The sequence below is a fragment of the Gracilinanus agilis genome, chromosome 3 (assembly GCF_016433145.1).
Source record: "Gracilinanus agilis isolate LMUSP501 chromosome 3, AgileGrace, whole genome shotgun sequence".
In the NCBI taxonomy this organism is placed as follows: Eukaryota; Metazoa; Chordata; class Mammalia; order Didelphimorphia; family Didelphidae; genus Gracilinanus; species Gracilinanus agilis.
In genome coordinates this window covers 75,828,938-75,845,327 of record NC_058132.1, presented here as the reverse complement: position 1 = coordinate 75,845,327, position 16,390 = coordinate 75,828,938, and the positions used below count along the sequence as shown (strand labels likewise).

At 50.3% G+C, this 16,390-nt stretch overlaps 1 protein-coding gene across 1 annotated transcript in view; it reads right to left on the bottom strand.

The window, feature by feature from the left end:
* Nucleotides 1-16,390, bottom strand: part of COL16A1 (collagen type XVI alpha 1 chain) — an 80,596-nt gene that overhangs the window by 35,730 nt on the left and 28,476 nt on the right. Inside the window, exons 28-41 of the mRNA XM_044668774.1 lie at nt 15,748-15,864; nt 15,521-15,556; nt 14,966-15,073; nt 14,115-14,237; nt 12,767-12,820; nt 12,236-12,277; nt 11,736-11,771; nt 11,594-11,647; nt 10,168-10,236; nt 8,088-8,141; nt 7,970-7,996; nt 6,859-6,924; nt 6,611-6,658; nt 6,435-6,488 (exon numbers count right to left, since the gene is read on the bottom strand). Coding sequence (XP_044524709.1) covers nt 6,435-6,488; nt 6,611-6,658; nt 6,859-6,924; nt 7,970-7,996; nt 8,088-8,141; nt 10,168-10,236; nt 11,594-11,647; nt 11,736-11,771; nt 12,236-12,277; nt 12,767-12,820; nt 14,115-14,237; nt 14,966-15,073; nt 15,521-15,556; nt 15,748-15,864 — 888 coding nt within the window. The remainder of the gene's footprint in view (nt 1-6,434; nt 6,489-6,610; nt 6,659-6,858; nt 6,925-7,969; nt 7,997-8,087; nt 8,142-10,167; nt 10,237-11,593; nt 11,648-11,735; nt 11,772-12,235; nt 12,278-12,766; nt 12,821-14,114; nt 14,238-14,965; nt 15,074-15,520; nt 15,557-15,747; nt 15,865-16,390) is intronic.

Here is a 16,390-nt window from a genome sequence, read left to right as displayed (position 1 = left end):
CTGAAAGGAAGCGTGCCCATTTTGAAAAGACATAATCCTTGGCCCTTGAGAAATTCACAATCTAGTAGAAGAAAACTTAAATGCTTTTTTGATAGCACAACCCTTTGAGGGAGAAAGATTATCCTTACTTGACAGATGAGGAAACTGAGACCGCAGGAGTTGAAATGGCTTGCTCAGCTCAGAGGCAGAAGGGCAGGGATCCTGATTCCCCAGTCCAGGAGCCTTACACCATACCCTCTTTTCTCTCTGATTTTGATCTCAGGGAAATTTAGATCTTGTTGAGATTCTCAGCTTTGATCCCCTATTTTTACAGAGGAGGAAACTGAAGTCTGAAGAGATAAGAAATGGCTTGCCAAAGGTCACACTGGAAGTGACTGTCAGCATCAGGATTCAAATCCAGGTCTTGCGACTACAAAGCTAACTGATAGCCCGCACTGCCTCTTCAGCTTCTGTTGCTGCAGGGACTGGAAGCCCAACAAGCACTAGAGTGATGGACGGGTGGCCTTCCGTGCACTGAAACATTCAGTGATGTACAAAGGAATCATTCATTATTCAGCCTGATTTTCCTTGGCCTCTTACAGTGTTTGACATTCCTGACTGCCTGATCCTCCACTTCCTTTTAAAAATTCTCCTCCCTTTGGATTCCTGACGGTCTGCTGGCCCCGGTTTCTCCTTTCTACCTCTTGTAGTTGGTCCTTCTTCCAGACACTTTCTCTGATCCACAAAAATAATGGGCATTCCCCAAGGTTTAGTCCTTGACCCTTTCATTTTCTCTCTATATACTCTTCCTCGGCGATCCTAGCCTTTCCAGGCTCTATAACAATAACAACAGTTCACATTGATAAAGCTTTCTAAGGCTTACCAAGCATTCTGCACATATTACCACATTTGATTCTCACAACAATTCTCTGATATAGCTGCTATGTCCATTTTACAGAGGAGAAAACTGAGGCTCAGGGAGGTTAGATGACCTGCATACATATACCTTTGATCCCAAAGCTCCCATCTTTTCCAGCCAGTTATTCCCACAATCATCTTCTCTCTCTCTTATTTTCAGTGTTTCCCCATTTCCTGGTTCCTTCCCTATTGCCCACATGTACATCTGTGACTCTCCAAACTTTATCTAATCTAATCTTCAAGTCTTTCTCCTCTCTTAGGCTCCCAGAAACTCCATCCGCCTGTGTTGCCTCTACCTTGTACCCTTCACTTTCTTCTCAATATTTTGCAGTCTGGCTTCAAACATCAACTCAGACAAGACTTAAGTTTCCTAACTTAACCCTAATGCTTTTCTTCAAGCCTCATCCTTCTTTAAAAAACAAAACAAAGAAATCCTTTGCCTTCTTTCTGTCTTGGAAATTTACTTAATTAGTTTATTATTAATTGTTAATTTGTTGATATTATTAATTAATTTCTAATTAATAAGAAGAAATTGATTTCAAGTACCAAATCTAAGGCAGAACAGTGGTAAGGGCTGGGCAATGAGGGTTAAGTGACTTGCCCAGGATCACACAGTTGGATGTGTCTGAGGTCAGATTTGAACCTAGGACCTCCTGCTTCTGGGCCTGGCTCTCTATCCACTTAGTCATGGGGACTTTTTCCTTCCCCATTCTGTCCTCTCTTGTTCTCCTCCTACCTGACCACATCTTCTCAGCCTCCTCTGCTGAATCATCCTTTATACCATGACCCATAACCAGAGGCAGAGCTCAAGGCTCCACGCTGGGCCCTGGCCCTCTCCTCTCAGCACATTCTTTATCTCGATGACTTCATCAACCCCAAGGGTTTCATTGTCGTATCTACCTAACTCTTTTTTTTTTTAACCCTTAACTTCTGTGTCTTGGCTCCTAGGTGGAAGAGTGGTAAGGGTGGGCAATGGGGGTCAAGTGACTTGCCCAGGGTCACACAGCTGGGAAGTGTCTGAGGTCAGAATTGAACCCAGGACCTCCCGTCTCTAGGCCTGACTCTCAATCCACTGAGCCACCCTGCTGCCCCTCTACCTAACTCTTGACTTTAAATGTCAGGTCCTAGTGTCTGTCCTGTGGGCATCCTGAGCTCAACACACGCCCCGAACAGAATCCATTCTCTTTCCTCTCCAAACCCACCCCATCTGTGTCAATGCCGCCACCATCTTTCCAGCTCCCCAGGCTCCCATCCCTGATGCTGTCCTCCACTTCCCGCTCTCTACCACACGGCCAGAGCATTTCTCGGATCTATCCTCGCACCTGGACAACACAATAGGCTGCTGGTGAGTCTCCCTGCCTATTCCAGCCATCTCTTCCTGGATCACTGCCTTGTCATGGCAGAGGGGCCTGAAAAGCTCAATGAAACTATAGCTATGCTGTGCAGTTACCCAAGATGGACGGGTCTTAGTGGAGAGTTCTGGCAACTGGAGACCATCCATTGGAGAAGGAAATGGCAGACCACTCCAGTGTCTTTGTCCAGAAAACCCCATGGACAGTATTAAAATGGTAAAAGATATAACATTGATGGAAGGCAGCTGGGTGGCTCAGAAGATAGAGAGCCAGATCTAGAGAGGTCCTGGGTTCAAAGGTGGCCTCCGATACTCCCTAGCTGTGTGACCCTGGGCAAGTCACTTAATTCCCATTGCTTAGTCCTTATTGCTCTCTTCTGCCTTGGAACCAATCCTCAACGTTGATTCCAAGATGGAAGGTAAGGTTTTTAAACATTAATTAATTAACTAAAAGAGTGACATTGAAATGATGTGCTATGCATGGTCCAAAAGTCAGACAAGACCAAATGCCTGAATGCCAGTCCATCCTCCAAAACGCCATTAAAATGTCAAAGTGATCTTGCTAAAGCAAGGTGACGCCGCAGCTCTCCCCACCGCCACCTTCAGAGGCTCCCTATTACCTCCAGAACCAAATAGAAAATCCTGTGTTGGGCATCCAGAGTCCTCCATAACCTCCTTTGACCTTCTCTCCCCTCCACCACTCGGCAGTCCGGTCTGGCGACATCGGGCTCGTTCCTCCAACAAGACGCTCCGTCTCCAGACGCTGGCTGTAACCGTTCTCTAACCTGCAGCACTGCCCCTTGGCAGAGTCCCAGCCGAAATGACACTTTCCCCGGGAAGCGTCTTCCAATCCCCCTTAATTCCAGCGTCTTCCCTCTGTGGGTTTTTTTCTGGTCTGGCCTGTCTCTCACTTGTCTACATGTTTGTCCACGGTTGGTCTTGCCTGCTGCCTCCCCCTCGCGAGCCCCTTGAGAGCAGGGGCTGTCTTTTGGCCTCCCCTGTAACCCCAGAGCTCAGTCCCGTGCACATAGTAGGCACTTCGATAACAACTCGTTGGCTGACTGTCCGCTTCTCTGCGCCCATAGGAAGACCACGCCAGCTCCGGTCCTCCTCACCTCGGACCGGAATTATTCCGGCAGCCTCCCGAGAGGTCTCCCTGCTTCAAAAGCCATCCTCCATAGGGCTCCCCAAGGGGTGCTCCCAGAGCATTCATTCACTACTCAACGCATTCCCGCGACTGCCCATGTCCCTGGAGACTGCAGGAATGACTCCTCCATCTGGCCTGACCCCATCTCCCCCTTCTCAGGCTTATTCCACATTATTATAGATGGTGGCTCATCTTCCTGCCCCTCACACACGACCCGCCGCCTCTCCTCCTTCCTCACTTCGGTCTCTTCCAGTCCCTCATTTCTCTCAAGGCTCTGCCCAAGCCTCACTTTCTCCAGGGGGGGTTCTTTTGTTTTTTGAACCCTTATCTTCTGTCTCAATATCAGTTCTATGACAGAAGAGTGGCAAGGCGAGGCAATTGGGGTTAAGTGACTTGCCCAGGGTCACACAGAAAGTGTCTGAGGCCACATTTGAACCCAGGTCCTCCTGACTTAGGCCTGGCGCTCTATCCACTGTGCCACCTTGCTGCCCCCAAGGATCTTATTCTGAAGGATGTCTCGAAAGAGTCCATATCCTCTTGCTGACCAGGCAGGACACTGCAGACTTGTTAACACAGAGGCAGGGAGGCATCTAAATATAGGGAAGCCACCATCACTCCAGTTGTATTTCTTGAGTTTTAGAGAGTCTGGGGCTAGGCATGAAAGATGGAGATGGATGCACAAAAGCAGATGCATGGATGGATAGAGCACTGGTCTTAGAGCCACAGAGTTCTGAATTCAAATCCCAACTGTGGTTTCTTTAGGTCCCAATTACACATGCCCATTCATGGGACTTTTAAGATTTAGAAATGAAAGGGCTCTGGAGAGGCTATTGTCTAATCCCCTCATTTAACAATCGAGGCCAGAGAAGGACAAAAACTGGCTCGAGGTCACACAGCAAATCAGTGGCAGAGGCAGGATTAGAACTTGGGTCTTTTGATTCTAAATGTTCTGTTTTCACCCTCACCCTACTGCTTGGCGGTCCTCGGTTGCTCAGGAGAAGGGAATAAAAGGAGAACATAGGAAGGAAGTGAAAAAGGAAAGGATTTTTGAAAAAGAAACTAGATTTTAAAGAAGAACCTTTTTTAAAGTGCTATGAGGCTTGCCAGGTGGTTCAGTGGATAGGGCGCCAGGCCTAGAGTTGGGACAACCCAGGCTCTAATCTGGCCTCAGACACTTCCGAGCTATGTGGCCTTGGGTAGGACACTTAACTCCCATAGCCTAGCCCTCACTGCTCTTCTTTCTTGGAACCAATACACAGTTTTGATTTTAAGATAGAAGGTAAAGGTTAAAAAAACCTAAATTAATAAAAAATTTAAAAAGCATTATGGCAGAGTATAGATAAAGGCATCAGGAGACGAGAAGGGGAAAACTCCAGCTCCAACATTTTCTAGCTCTGTAATCTTGAATCTGTCATTTAACCCCCACTTCTCAGTTTGCTTACATGTAAAATGGGGATGACAGAGGCACCAGTACCTGTGGGATTATTGGGAAGATTTGGGGGATTATTAGGAATTATTGGGTTTACTTATTAGGAAGATTATTGGGAAGAAAGCACCATGTTCTCTTTAAGGCAATGTCTAAGTTTGTTGTACAGATGGAAGGGTCTTCCTTGTGGCCCCCGAAGGAGAGCAGCTGGCACAAGGTCTAGGCTGGGGAGCCCCAGGATGGGGCTCTGCAGCTACGCCTGAGCAGGTGGGGCTGGAGGAACAATTCAGAAGATGAGGAGGGGCTGCTCAGTCATCGAAGTCACTGCCTGGGATTTAGGCCAGGAGCCAGAATGCTAGGCTATTGATAGGATTTCAGAGGATGGAAGCTCCAGGGATTATCGGATCAGAGAATTTAGAGCTAGAAGAGTCCTCGGAGATCAAGGCCAATTTCTTTAATTCAGGTGAGGAAATTGAGGCCTCCAGAGGAGTGCTTTGCCCATTGCAATAAGAGCTGGGCTCCTGAGGTCGAGCCCAACCCTGCTCCCACCTCAGTGTAGTGCTACTGGGGAAGGGAATCGGGACAGGCAAAAACAGACTTTTGTCCCCTTGTGGCACTTTGGGGAAAGCCTGGCCTCCTCTGAGAGCTGGCAGGTCCTGGGGAAAAGGAGAAGGATCAAGCCTCTGGGTCTCAGGGCCATCCTTAGTACGCTGGCTGATCCTGGGCAGATTAGGTAACCTCTGGGAGCCTCAGTTTTCTCAGCTGTAAAATGATACACAGTCTTCCTCTAAGAAGCTAAGAGGGAGATACTCTGTGAATTCTAACACAGGATCACAAGTCCCCTGATGCCCTGGGGGGTGTTTGACCTACAGCTAGGGTCTCTTATATCTGACCAATACGAAATTGTGAGGCAAGTCAAAGAACATCCTTTTTTCCTTTTTTCTCCCCTTTTCCTCTTCTCTTCTCTTCTCTTCTCTTCTCTTCTCTTCTCTTCTCTTCTCTTCTCTTCTCTTCTCTTCTCTCTCTTCTCTTCTCTTCTCTTCTCCCCTCCCCTCCTCTTCTCTTCCTCTTTTCTTTTCCTTCCCTTCCCTTCCCTTCTCTTCTCTTCTCCCCTCCCCTCCTCTTCTCTTCCTCTTTTCTTTTCCTTCCCTTCCTTTCCCTTCTCTTCCCTTCCCTTCCCTTCCCAGTCCTTATATTCTGTCTTAAAATCAATACTAAGTATCCATTCCAAGGAAGAAAAGTAATAAGGGCTAGGCAATTGGGGTTAAATGACTTGCCTAGGATCACACCACTAGGAAGTATCTGAGGAGGCCATATTTGAACCCAGGATCTCCTGGTAATCCACTGAGCCTTCTAGCTGCCATTGCAAGCATCATTTTCCATTTCTTCTCTTGCTCAGAGGGCATGCCCTTAGGTAGAGGGGGGAGGTAACAGTCACAGGGGAATTATTTTGCCCTTGGAGATCCTCTAAGCCTTCTGGGTAACAGAGGTAACAGAGGAATGAGGACCCAGATGAGTTTGGTCAAGGGATAAGAGGCAGTGGGGCCCTGAAACCAGGAGTCAGCCTTCCTATACAACCTCTGCCCCCAGTAATCCTGCTTTTCTCCCCTTACCTGCCGTCCAGGCATTCCAGGAGGTCCTGGAGGTCCGGGGACTCCCGGGGGGCCCTAAAGGAAAGAAGGAAGTCTCAGACACTGGACAAGGTCCCACCCTGGCTTGGTAATGGCCGAACGAGGGCGGGGAGCCAAAGGCACTGGCGGGACAAAGGAGGCAGAGAAGCGGCACACACCTGAGGGCCCGGCTGCCAAGAGCTGCCGATCCAAAGTCCTGGAGCACCCTGGTTGGGGGAGGGGGATTGCAAAAGAAGGGGAGAGGTTACAGGAGACATCTACACACCAAGCAGGAGGTCGGGGTGGGAGCACAGAGGGAGGCCGCTGGCTTGAGCGCAAAGCCCCACTGACCCCTTGGCACAGCGGGCACAGCAGGGGTGAGGTGGGCAGCCGGGCTGCTCCCCTGGCCCAGGGGGGCAGCACTTACCGGCATGCCAGAGAAGATAGGTTCTCCTCGGGAACCGGGGGGGCAGGAGCACTCCCCTGGATCACCCTAAAAAGATAAAAGAAGTTACAGAGGGGCAGGGGAAATAGGAACAGGATGCATCTTCCTTGCGTGTGTCAGGGAGGCATCCGACAGATGATTTCCTTTTTTTTTTCTTTTAAACTCTTACCTTCCATTTTAAAATCAATACTGTGTATTGTTTCCAAGGCAGAAAAGTGGTAAGGGCTAGGCAATGGGGATTGAGATCTGAACCCAGGACTTTCCATCTCTAGGCCTGGTTCTCTATCCCACCCCCCACCCCCCCGAGTCCCACAGCGACGCCCTCAGACAGATGATTTCTGAGGTTCTTTTAGAAGTATTGCCCTTCTGTGACCCTCTAGACCTTGACAGCTGCTCGCCCTTAAGCCCCTTCTTTTACGGGCCCCATTCAGCTGGGCTCACCCAGCCTCTTTCCCTCTTTTCCAGGGGAGTCCCTGTTTCCCCAGCATCTCCCTTTCCTTTGATCCTCAACCACTTGACTCATCCCAACAAAGCACTCCATGTTGGTACCACGAGATGTCCCACCCCCAGGCTGCAGGGATGAGCATAAGCTGTCTCCATGGTGACAAGGATCCCTGGACCTGCTATCAGGCCTGCTACCTCCATGTGCTAGAAGGAATCTGGGTGGGGAATCCAACCAAACACTGAGAAGGGGGAAATCATGGGGTAGATCCTGCTCTTTACTGCTATTGTTAGTGGCGATCATAGCTAGAACTTATGGAGTCCTTTAAGGTTTACAGAGTAAAGGCAGGTGGTAAAAGTATTATCATCTCCATTTTACAGATGAAGAAACTGAGGATCTGAGTAGGGAAGAGACTCGTCCACCAATGCGGGATTGGGAAGTGTTTGTCAGAGGTTAAGTCTTCCAGTAAAGCCAGGAGGTGTGTGTGTCTGTGTGAGTGTGTGTGTCTCTGTGTGTGTGAGTGTGAGTGTGTGTGTGTGTGTCTGTGTCTATGCTTTTTTTTTATGTGAGTGATGGAAGGTGGCAGCAGCAGCAACATCCAAATAGGCTCTGTCCATTCTACAGGCTCCCGCAGAGCTCCGGGACACTCACCTTTTCCCCGCGGGCTCCCTTTTCCCCCTGGGGACACAAACAGAGCATGCATGGTGAGAGGTGTGGGTAGAGGCAGCCCAAACCCAGCTCTCTCTCCAGCCCTGGGCAAGCTACTTACAGGCATCCCGCCAGCTCCTGGCAGCCCTGGCTGCCCTCGAGGCCCATCCCGGCCCTGGAGGAGGAGGAAAAGAAAGGCAGGTGAGGCTGTGCTGGTCCAGGGCACTGTCCTTCTCTCAGGAAAAGAAAAAGAAAAAGTCCTGGGCACCATTGGAGATTGGGCACCTTTGATGCCCAGGGAGGGAGACCCAAGCAAGGTTCAAGGGGGGCATCTGAGCGAACTCCCAGAACTAGAGAATGTGACAAGTAGAAGGGATTTGCCCCTTTCTTACAAACAAGAAGACTGAGGTTCAGAGTGGTAGAGGGATGAGCCTGTGCCTACAGTCCCAGTTAGTCAGCAGACTCTGAACCCAAGTCTCTGCTCTGCTCCTCTGTCTCCTCATCCCCTTCTAGGAAACCTCCCCCCCTCCCTCCCACTTCTCAGGGCTCTTTTGCCCCATAGCATTTCACTCCATTTAATAGCTACTGAAGATCTCCTATGATTCAACCAAATACAGTTTGGTGGAGTGGAGAGTGCTGGACATGGGAGTTAGCAAGACTTGGTTTCAAATCCTGCCTCAGACACTACATATATGACCTTAGTCAAGTCACTTAACTGTCTCCTTCTTCTCATTTGTAAAATGAGGTTAGACTAGAGGGCCTCTACAATCCCTTCCAGCTTGGAATCTACCATCCTGTAATTATTTATGTGGCACCTACTATGTGCCAACTTGGGGTACATAGATCAAAGTTCAAAGTGCTGCCCTCCAGGAGCTTAAATGCACACAATCAAATACAAGATATACACAATTCGCAGTGCTGGTGGGGGTTACAGACGGGGAGGTGTCAGCAGCTGGGGGGATCAGGAAAAGTTTCAGGGTGCACCAAAGGAGACCAGGATTCCAAGTGGTGGCAAGCAGTAAGGCAAGGGGGACCAGGCTGGTCAGAGGCACCGAGGAAAGAGGGGAAGGGTCAGAGGCTCACAGATGCATTGTTCTACTGCTGGCAGAGACCTCAGAGGTTAGATTCTAGCCCAGTCCCCTCCTTTTTTACAGGTGAGGAAACTGAGGCTCAAGAAAGTCAAGTGAACTATTGGCAAGTCTTATTGGTTCCCCACTCATTGTCTCTTCCATTTTATTCCCTTTTCTCTGCTCACACAGACAGACACCACTCTCAGTGGCCAAAGTGATTTTCCCCATTTTTTTTTTTTACCAGACTGACAATGTCACTGTCCTACAGACTCCTGCAGCTCCCTATTACCTGCCTCTTTCCACCTTTCCAACCTCCTTATTCTTACTCCACCCATTTCTTGCCCTCTGTCGATTCTCTGAGCCAGACACAGCGGGATCCTTGCTGCCACCTCCACCACCTCTGTCCCTTTGCCCTGACTGTCCTGCATCCCTGGAGTGCTTGCCCTTCTCACCCGACCTTTTAGTAGGACTCAGCTCCAAACCTGCCTTCTTGCAGGAGTCCTCTGAGACTTCCTTCTGTCTACTCTACATATATGTTGTATGACCGCAGTGACTTACACGCTACCTCTCTCATCAGAACATGTTTCTTTAAGTCAGGTTGGGTTTTTTTTGGGAGGGGGGCTTTCTTTGTAGCCCAGTGCTTAGCCTGGAATATAGTATGTGTTTAATAAATTCCTGTTGATTTAATGGATTTGATGACCGTTGACTGACTCACTGACTTGCCCAAAGTCTCAAAGGCAGGATTGGAACTCAAGTCTTCTGACTCCAGAGTAAATCCACTTTCCCAAGCCAGTTTGGCTAGACTAGTGAGGATGTGAAGGAGAAGAGTGTATAGTAAGGCTGGAAAGGTTGGTTGGAACCAAGGGGTGAAGGCTTGAAATCAAACACAGGAGGATGTCTTTGATCCTAGAAGCAACAGGGAGCCTCTGAAGTTTATTGATCAATAATGCCGACAGCCGTGGGGAGGAGGGATTGGAGAGGAGGCATGTGGCCGGCACTGGTAGCCACACAAGACAAGAGACAAAGGTTAAGAGGTCTTGGCTGGCACCACCCCAGGTTTCTCTAGTCTCTTCCCACTTTGCCCCATCTGCAGGGAAACCCTCACTCTGGGCTTGAGGACCGTGCCCTTACCGGGGGGCCAGTGACACTGAGGCCCGGTGGTCCTGGGGGTCCTTCGGTGCCTTTTGCTCCAGCAGAGCCCTAGAAGAAAGGAAGATCAAAGCTCCAGTATGACGGCTGACGTAGACGGCCCTGCAGCCTCCAAGAGTGTCCACTCAAGTCTTCCTCTGATGCTTCATAATAATAACACCTACAGCCACGCCAGAGGGGCAAGACAGCCTAGGAGACAGAACATCAGCCTAGGAGCCCCCAAGGTCTGGGTTCAGATCCTGCCTCCGCCACACATTGGCTATGGGACCCTGAGCCTCTGGGCACTCTGGGCAGCCAGGAATCTGAACTGACAGAAGGGGGATTCCTGTGCCAGTGGCGGAATCTCTGCTGGCAAGGTGACCGCCAAGCTGGAACTGTTGTTATTAACAAGCAATTATTAATAACCGTGAGCTTCAATGATTATTTTTAACAAGGTATTCTTAGGAGTCGTCCTGACCTCCTGAAGGTCTGTCTGGGTTATTTCTAGCGTGGAAAACAGAGCAACAATTCATCCGATTATCACCTTGGGAGATCCGCCTGGGGGCACTGAGAAGTCAAGCAATTTGCCCAGGGACACCAAGAGCAAGGTCTAGACCCCTCTGTCTTCTGAAGGCAAGACCGTGCAAGACTGTGCCAGTCTGTCTCCTTAACTACCAATAATACTCAAGACATATTTCTAAAGTGTTTTTCTTAAACACTGTAGGGGCAACGAGGTGGCCCGGTGGATAGAGTACCGGGTCTGGTGTTGGGAGGATGTGGGTTCAGAACTAGGCTCAGACACTTCCTAGCTGTGGGACCCTGGGCAAGTCACTTAACTCTGTTTGTCTAGCCCTCGCCACCTTTCTGTCTTAGACCCGATACTCAAAAAGAATGTCAGGGGCTTAAAAAAAAAATCTGTGAGTTAACTAGTGTGAACATTATTTTCTCAATTAAGCAACTCACCAGAGATCACAGAGCCAAGCCAGTAAGTGGCTCTTGGGACACGGGTCCTATGAGAGCAGGAAGTGATTTTATTTTTGTTATTTATTTTTATTTTTATTTTTTACTGTGTATTATATTTTACTGTGTATTATATTTTACTGTGTATTATATTTTACTGTGTATTGGCTCCAAGGCAGAAGAGCAGCAAGGTCTAGGCAATGAGGGTTAAGTGACTTGCCCAGGGTTCTTCAGCTAGGAAGTATCTGAGGTCACATTTGAACCCAGGACCTCCCGTCTCTAGGCCTGGCTCTCAATCCACTAAGGTACTCAGCTGCCCCCTGGGGGTATTTTTAAAGATAACTTAGCCCCCTCCTCTTCATTTTACAGATAAAGACATAGAGACTGGGAGAGGGAACTGACTAGTTCAAGGCTTCACAGCCAGTAAGTAACTCTCAGAGCAAAGGTCCAGTGCTGAGCATCAGCTCACCTTGGCACCCTTCTCACCAGCAAAGCCAGGTGGTCCCCGAGGTCCTGGAGGTCCCTGGAGAAAGAAACACAGTCACACTATAACTCTGAAAGGAGTCTCTCCCCTCTCCCAGTCACCCTGAAAGCCCAGGGGACAGACATACCGTTGTGCCAGGCAGACCCTGGTCGCCAGTCTCTCCCTGTGGACCAGAAAATAGGCATTATTATACCATAAGGCGCTAGTCCATCACCACGGACATACTGCTGGCTGGACCACATCTTAGCCAGGCTTACTGATTGGGTGATCAGAGATTTAGAGTTGGAAGGGGACTTAAAAGCCTGATGCAGTCTAACCTCCTCATTTTACAGATGAAGAAAGGTTCAGTGACTTTCCCAATTCACCCAGGAACTACATGGCACAGAGAAGATTTGAACCCAGGTCTTCTGCAATTCTGCAATTTTTCCACCACAATTTTGCAACCTGAGGCTATTACCTCCACTTCAAAAGAATTCCCAGAGGCCAGAAAGGGATGAAGATTTACAGTCACCCACTATCGAAGAGCTGAGTCTGGAACCCCAGGGCTCCTGCTTGAGAAGTTCTGCCAGGGGGCCAAGGGGCAGGGGCTTGGCAGGAAGCCGCCTGGGCTGGGGAGGAGGAACTCACCTGAGGCCCTTGGACTGACATCCCTGGAGGCCCTGGATCACCCTGAGGAGAAGGACAGAAGACATTCTGCTCTCTGATGCTTCTCTCTTCCCTCCAGATTTTTCTTCCTGCCCCACCCCTTCTTTCGACCTTCTTCAGCTCTCAGCCCACCAATCCACCATATTCTTTGTTCTCCAACCTCGATTAATCATTTCCCCTGGATCATTTCCTTCTGCTTCTTCCCTTATAGCTCTCCTTGGTCCCCCTCATCTCATTCTTGGTCTTTTATTCTCCTTAATCATTCTCTCCCTCTTTGCCCCACCTGCTCCTCTTCCTTTTACCTACAATCCTTTCTTTTTTGTTTGTTTAACCTTACCTTCCATCTTGGAATCAATACCGGGTATTGGTTCCAAGGCAGAAGAGCAAGAAGGGCTAGGAGACTAGGATTAAGTGACTTGCCCAGGGTCACACAGCTAGGACATGTCCAAGGTCAGATTTGAACCTATTTCCACATCTGGTTCCCTATTCACTGAGCCACCTAACTGCCCCTACCTGCAATCCTTTCAGCCCAGGGGGCCCTTGCACTCCAGGAAGGCCAGGCTGTCCCTGAAAGACACACAGGAGGTTCATCACAGAAGCTGGAAAGGAGGGTCCCTAGAAGTGTTCTGGTCCAACCCCTTCAAGAACAAGACTGCCCCCCACCCTTACATGATACACCCCATAAGTGGCCGCCCATTCCTTGCACAAAGACCTCCAGTGAGGGCTGCACACAGTTCATGCTCAAGCCCTTGAATCCAAAGTCAAGGTCAGCCCTCTCTCTACAACTGCCATCGTGCTTCTCTTATTAGTATTCATAACTAATAATTAGTAGCAAAAACACAGGCACAAAGGGCTTTCTTCAAAGCCCACAGGATAGAGTAAGTGCTATTGCTCAGGTCTGGAAGGAACTCATTCCAGTTTGGCACAGCTCTCGGGGTTAGGACAACGTCTTTATTGAGTTCTCTCTTCCACCCATCTACCCACCTGCCACGCTTGGTCCTGCCCTCCAAAGCCAGGGAGAACCGGCTCAATCCCTCTTGGCCAGAACCATCCTTCCAATAGTGGCGCATCCCAAACACACTCCCTTCTAAGTCTTCCCCTCTCCAAGTCCTTATCTCAGGTCCCTTCCTTGCGTGGACACTTCGACCCCATCAACGTCCTCCCCAAAATGGCGGACTGGACCCTCCCTTTGAGGGTGGCCTCCCTTGCTTTGGATTGTAGGCTCCGAATGATGGAGCCTGCCCTGTCAAGTTGGAGGCTCAGGCTGAACTAGTGGTCTGCTAACACTCCCAGATCTTTTTCATACAAACTGTTGGTCTAGTTCCAAAAAATCTGGCTGATTTTTTTTTCAAAATGTTATCTTCTCATACATGTATAACTCAGTGGAACTGCTGCTTGTCAGCTCCGGGAGGGGGGAGGGAAGAGGAGAGGGAGACAACATGAATCATGTAACCATGGAAAAATAATTTTAAAAATAAATAAAATTAGTAAAAAAAACCAAAAACCTTATCTTCCATCTTGGAATCAATACCGTGTATTGGTTCCAAGGCAGGGCTAGGCAATGGTTTGGACCCAGGACCTCCTGTCTCCAAGTCTGGCTTTCTAACCATCCAAGAACAGGACTTGACATTTATCTCTTAAATTTCATCTTCTTAGCCGCAGACAATAACTCCAGCTCAGCCAGATCTCTCTCATCTATTGTGCTAGCTTCCCCTCCCAGATCCGTATCGCACCCGGGCTGATGGGTGTATTACATATGTTTACAAATGAGTAATTGATAAAGATGAACCCCGGCTAGGTGCCCACCCTGTGGGGAAGGAACAAAAGGACGAGGGGGCACGGGGAAAGGGAGAGAACTCACCGGTTTGCCAGGCCGGCCCACGCCCTCGGGGCCCTGGTCTCCCTTGGCACCGGGCTTCCCAGGAATTCCTACAACATCTGCGAACTCTCCCTGCAGCGTGGGGCAGGCATCACAGGCATCTCCCTGGGCAGAGACAGGGCAGAGGAGCAGAGGCAGGTGAATGGTGCCCATCCAGAGGTGGCCGGGCATCCGAGAGCCTCGCTTGTCCCTCCGCTGGCCCCAGCGGGCCTGAGTGGCTCACGAGGGTCCTCCCCATCCCCTACAGGCCGGCGGCCTTTAAAGTCCTTGGATCTCTGACGCCTTGGTTTTATAGATGAGGAAACCTTGGCCCAGGGAAGTCACCCAGGTGGCAGTAGCAGGATCAGGTCTTGGGCTGAGATCCCGGCTCCAACACGCCTAAAGGCCCCCCTTCCACCTTACCCAAGACCGCCAGTCATGGGCAGGACTTCCTAGGCGCTCCCCACCATCCCCAGGGGAAACCGGGGATCCAAGTGTCCTCCTCAGTTTATAGAGAAGGAAGCGGAATGAGGGCGGAATGAGGGGCCACACACCGGCCTGGCTGGCAGCTGGCAGAGCTAGGACTGCTACCCGGGCTCCTGCCTCTGCCCCTCCCCGTCCGGGTTCTGGCCGCCTTCCCAGACCAAATCCCATCAAAGGTGCGGAGTGAAGCCCAGGGCCCAGCAGCCTTTCTTTCCTGACCCTCTGTCTCCTTTCATTTACTCCCCTTCCTGCCTCTGCTCCGGCCCTCAGCTCACTTAGGGCCTGGGTCAGAGAATAATCGGCATGGCCCGGGCCCCAGAGAGGCCCCAGGTGATGACTGATGACTGAAGACGTCGCCGTCCAGCACTTACTTTTTCTCCTTTGGGCCCTGGACGCCCCCGGATCCCGGGTTGTCCTGACAGCCCTGGCTGTCCCTCGGTGCCTGGCTTCCCGGGGTCTCCTGGGTTCCCTGCATCACCCTGAGGGAGATGGGACGAGAGGAGGAGAAAGAAGGCAGATGTTCGGGGCTTGAGAGCATTCCTTAAGCAAAGTGAAACGGGTCCATCTCTAGGGATGAGAGTAGGCATGAACTTAGCCCCTGAAGGGGCCCGCCAGAAGATGGGGAGAATGGGGGGATCCCTGCCTCAGCAGGGGCTTGGAAGGAACCAGACTTCCTGGGGTCACCAGAAGGGACTTTAGAATGAATGAATGAAAAAAGCATTCTTCACTTATAGATGAGGAAACTAAAGCCCAGACTGGGGGAGGGACTTATCCCAAAGCATGCAGATAATAAGGAGTGGGGCCAGGATTTGAACCCATGTCCTCCGACTCCAAATCCAGAGGCCTTTCATTTGCCAGCTTTGCCCCCCAGAACCTCTCCCCTGCCCCCTACAATCAACACAGCCCCAAATCTCCCCTTCTCTCACCTTCTGCCCTTTGAGCCCAGGTTCCCCTGCTTTACCCTAAAAAAGGAGCACAGAAACGAAAAGCTTGTCATCACTTCTCCCCTGGAGTCTCCACACCCAGGGGCCCCCGCGGTGCTGAGGGACCTCGGCACCTCCGTGTCCCGAAGCCGCCTGGAACACCGATGGGGGGAAGGCGGCCACGGCCCAGCTCTCTCCCTCCCCTCCTCTTCCAGGGACAGAGGACTCACCGGCTTCCCAGGCTGGCCCATGCCGGGCTGCCCTGGTTCCCCTCGCTCGCCCGGGGGTCCAGGGAGGGCTCCGTGAGGAGCCTCTGACGTGGAAGGGCACTGCTCACACGGCTCCCCCTGTGGGCAGAGGCACAGAGTTAAGCGGGCACGGGGGACGACCCCCCATTTCCAAAGGCCCTCTTCATGCCAAGCCTGGCAGAGACTAGACACGCTCCGGACGGGCCAGGACAAATTCTTTTTAGCGAGGGCTTGGAGTCTGCAATGGGGGAAGGCTAGAATTAGACATTTTATGCAGTGCTTTAAAAATGTGTGAAGCCACGTGCGTGTGTGTTACATGGAGCTCTTGTAGAGTTCATATAGAATACACGTTCCACGTATCCTACATAGCACATCTTACACTATAGCTCCTATATATATACAGTACATATTAGGTCACACATAAACCTCGTCTCTAATATATAATGCATGTTTCACATAGATCTCACATACAGCATACCATATATGTTACACACATGCCCCCTATATAATATATAGGACACATGCATGCTGCATAGATCTCATACTATGAGATGGGAGGAAGACGGGCCAAGAGAGAGCAAGTGACTGGTCCAAGGTCACCCAGCTACTAAGCTTCAGAAGCAGG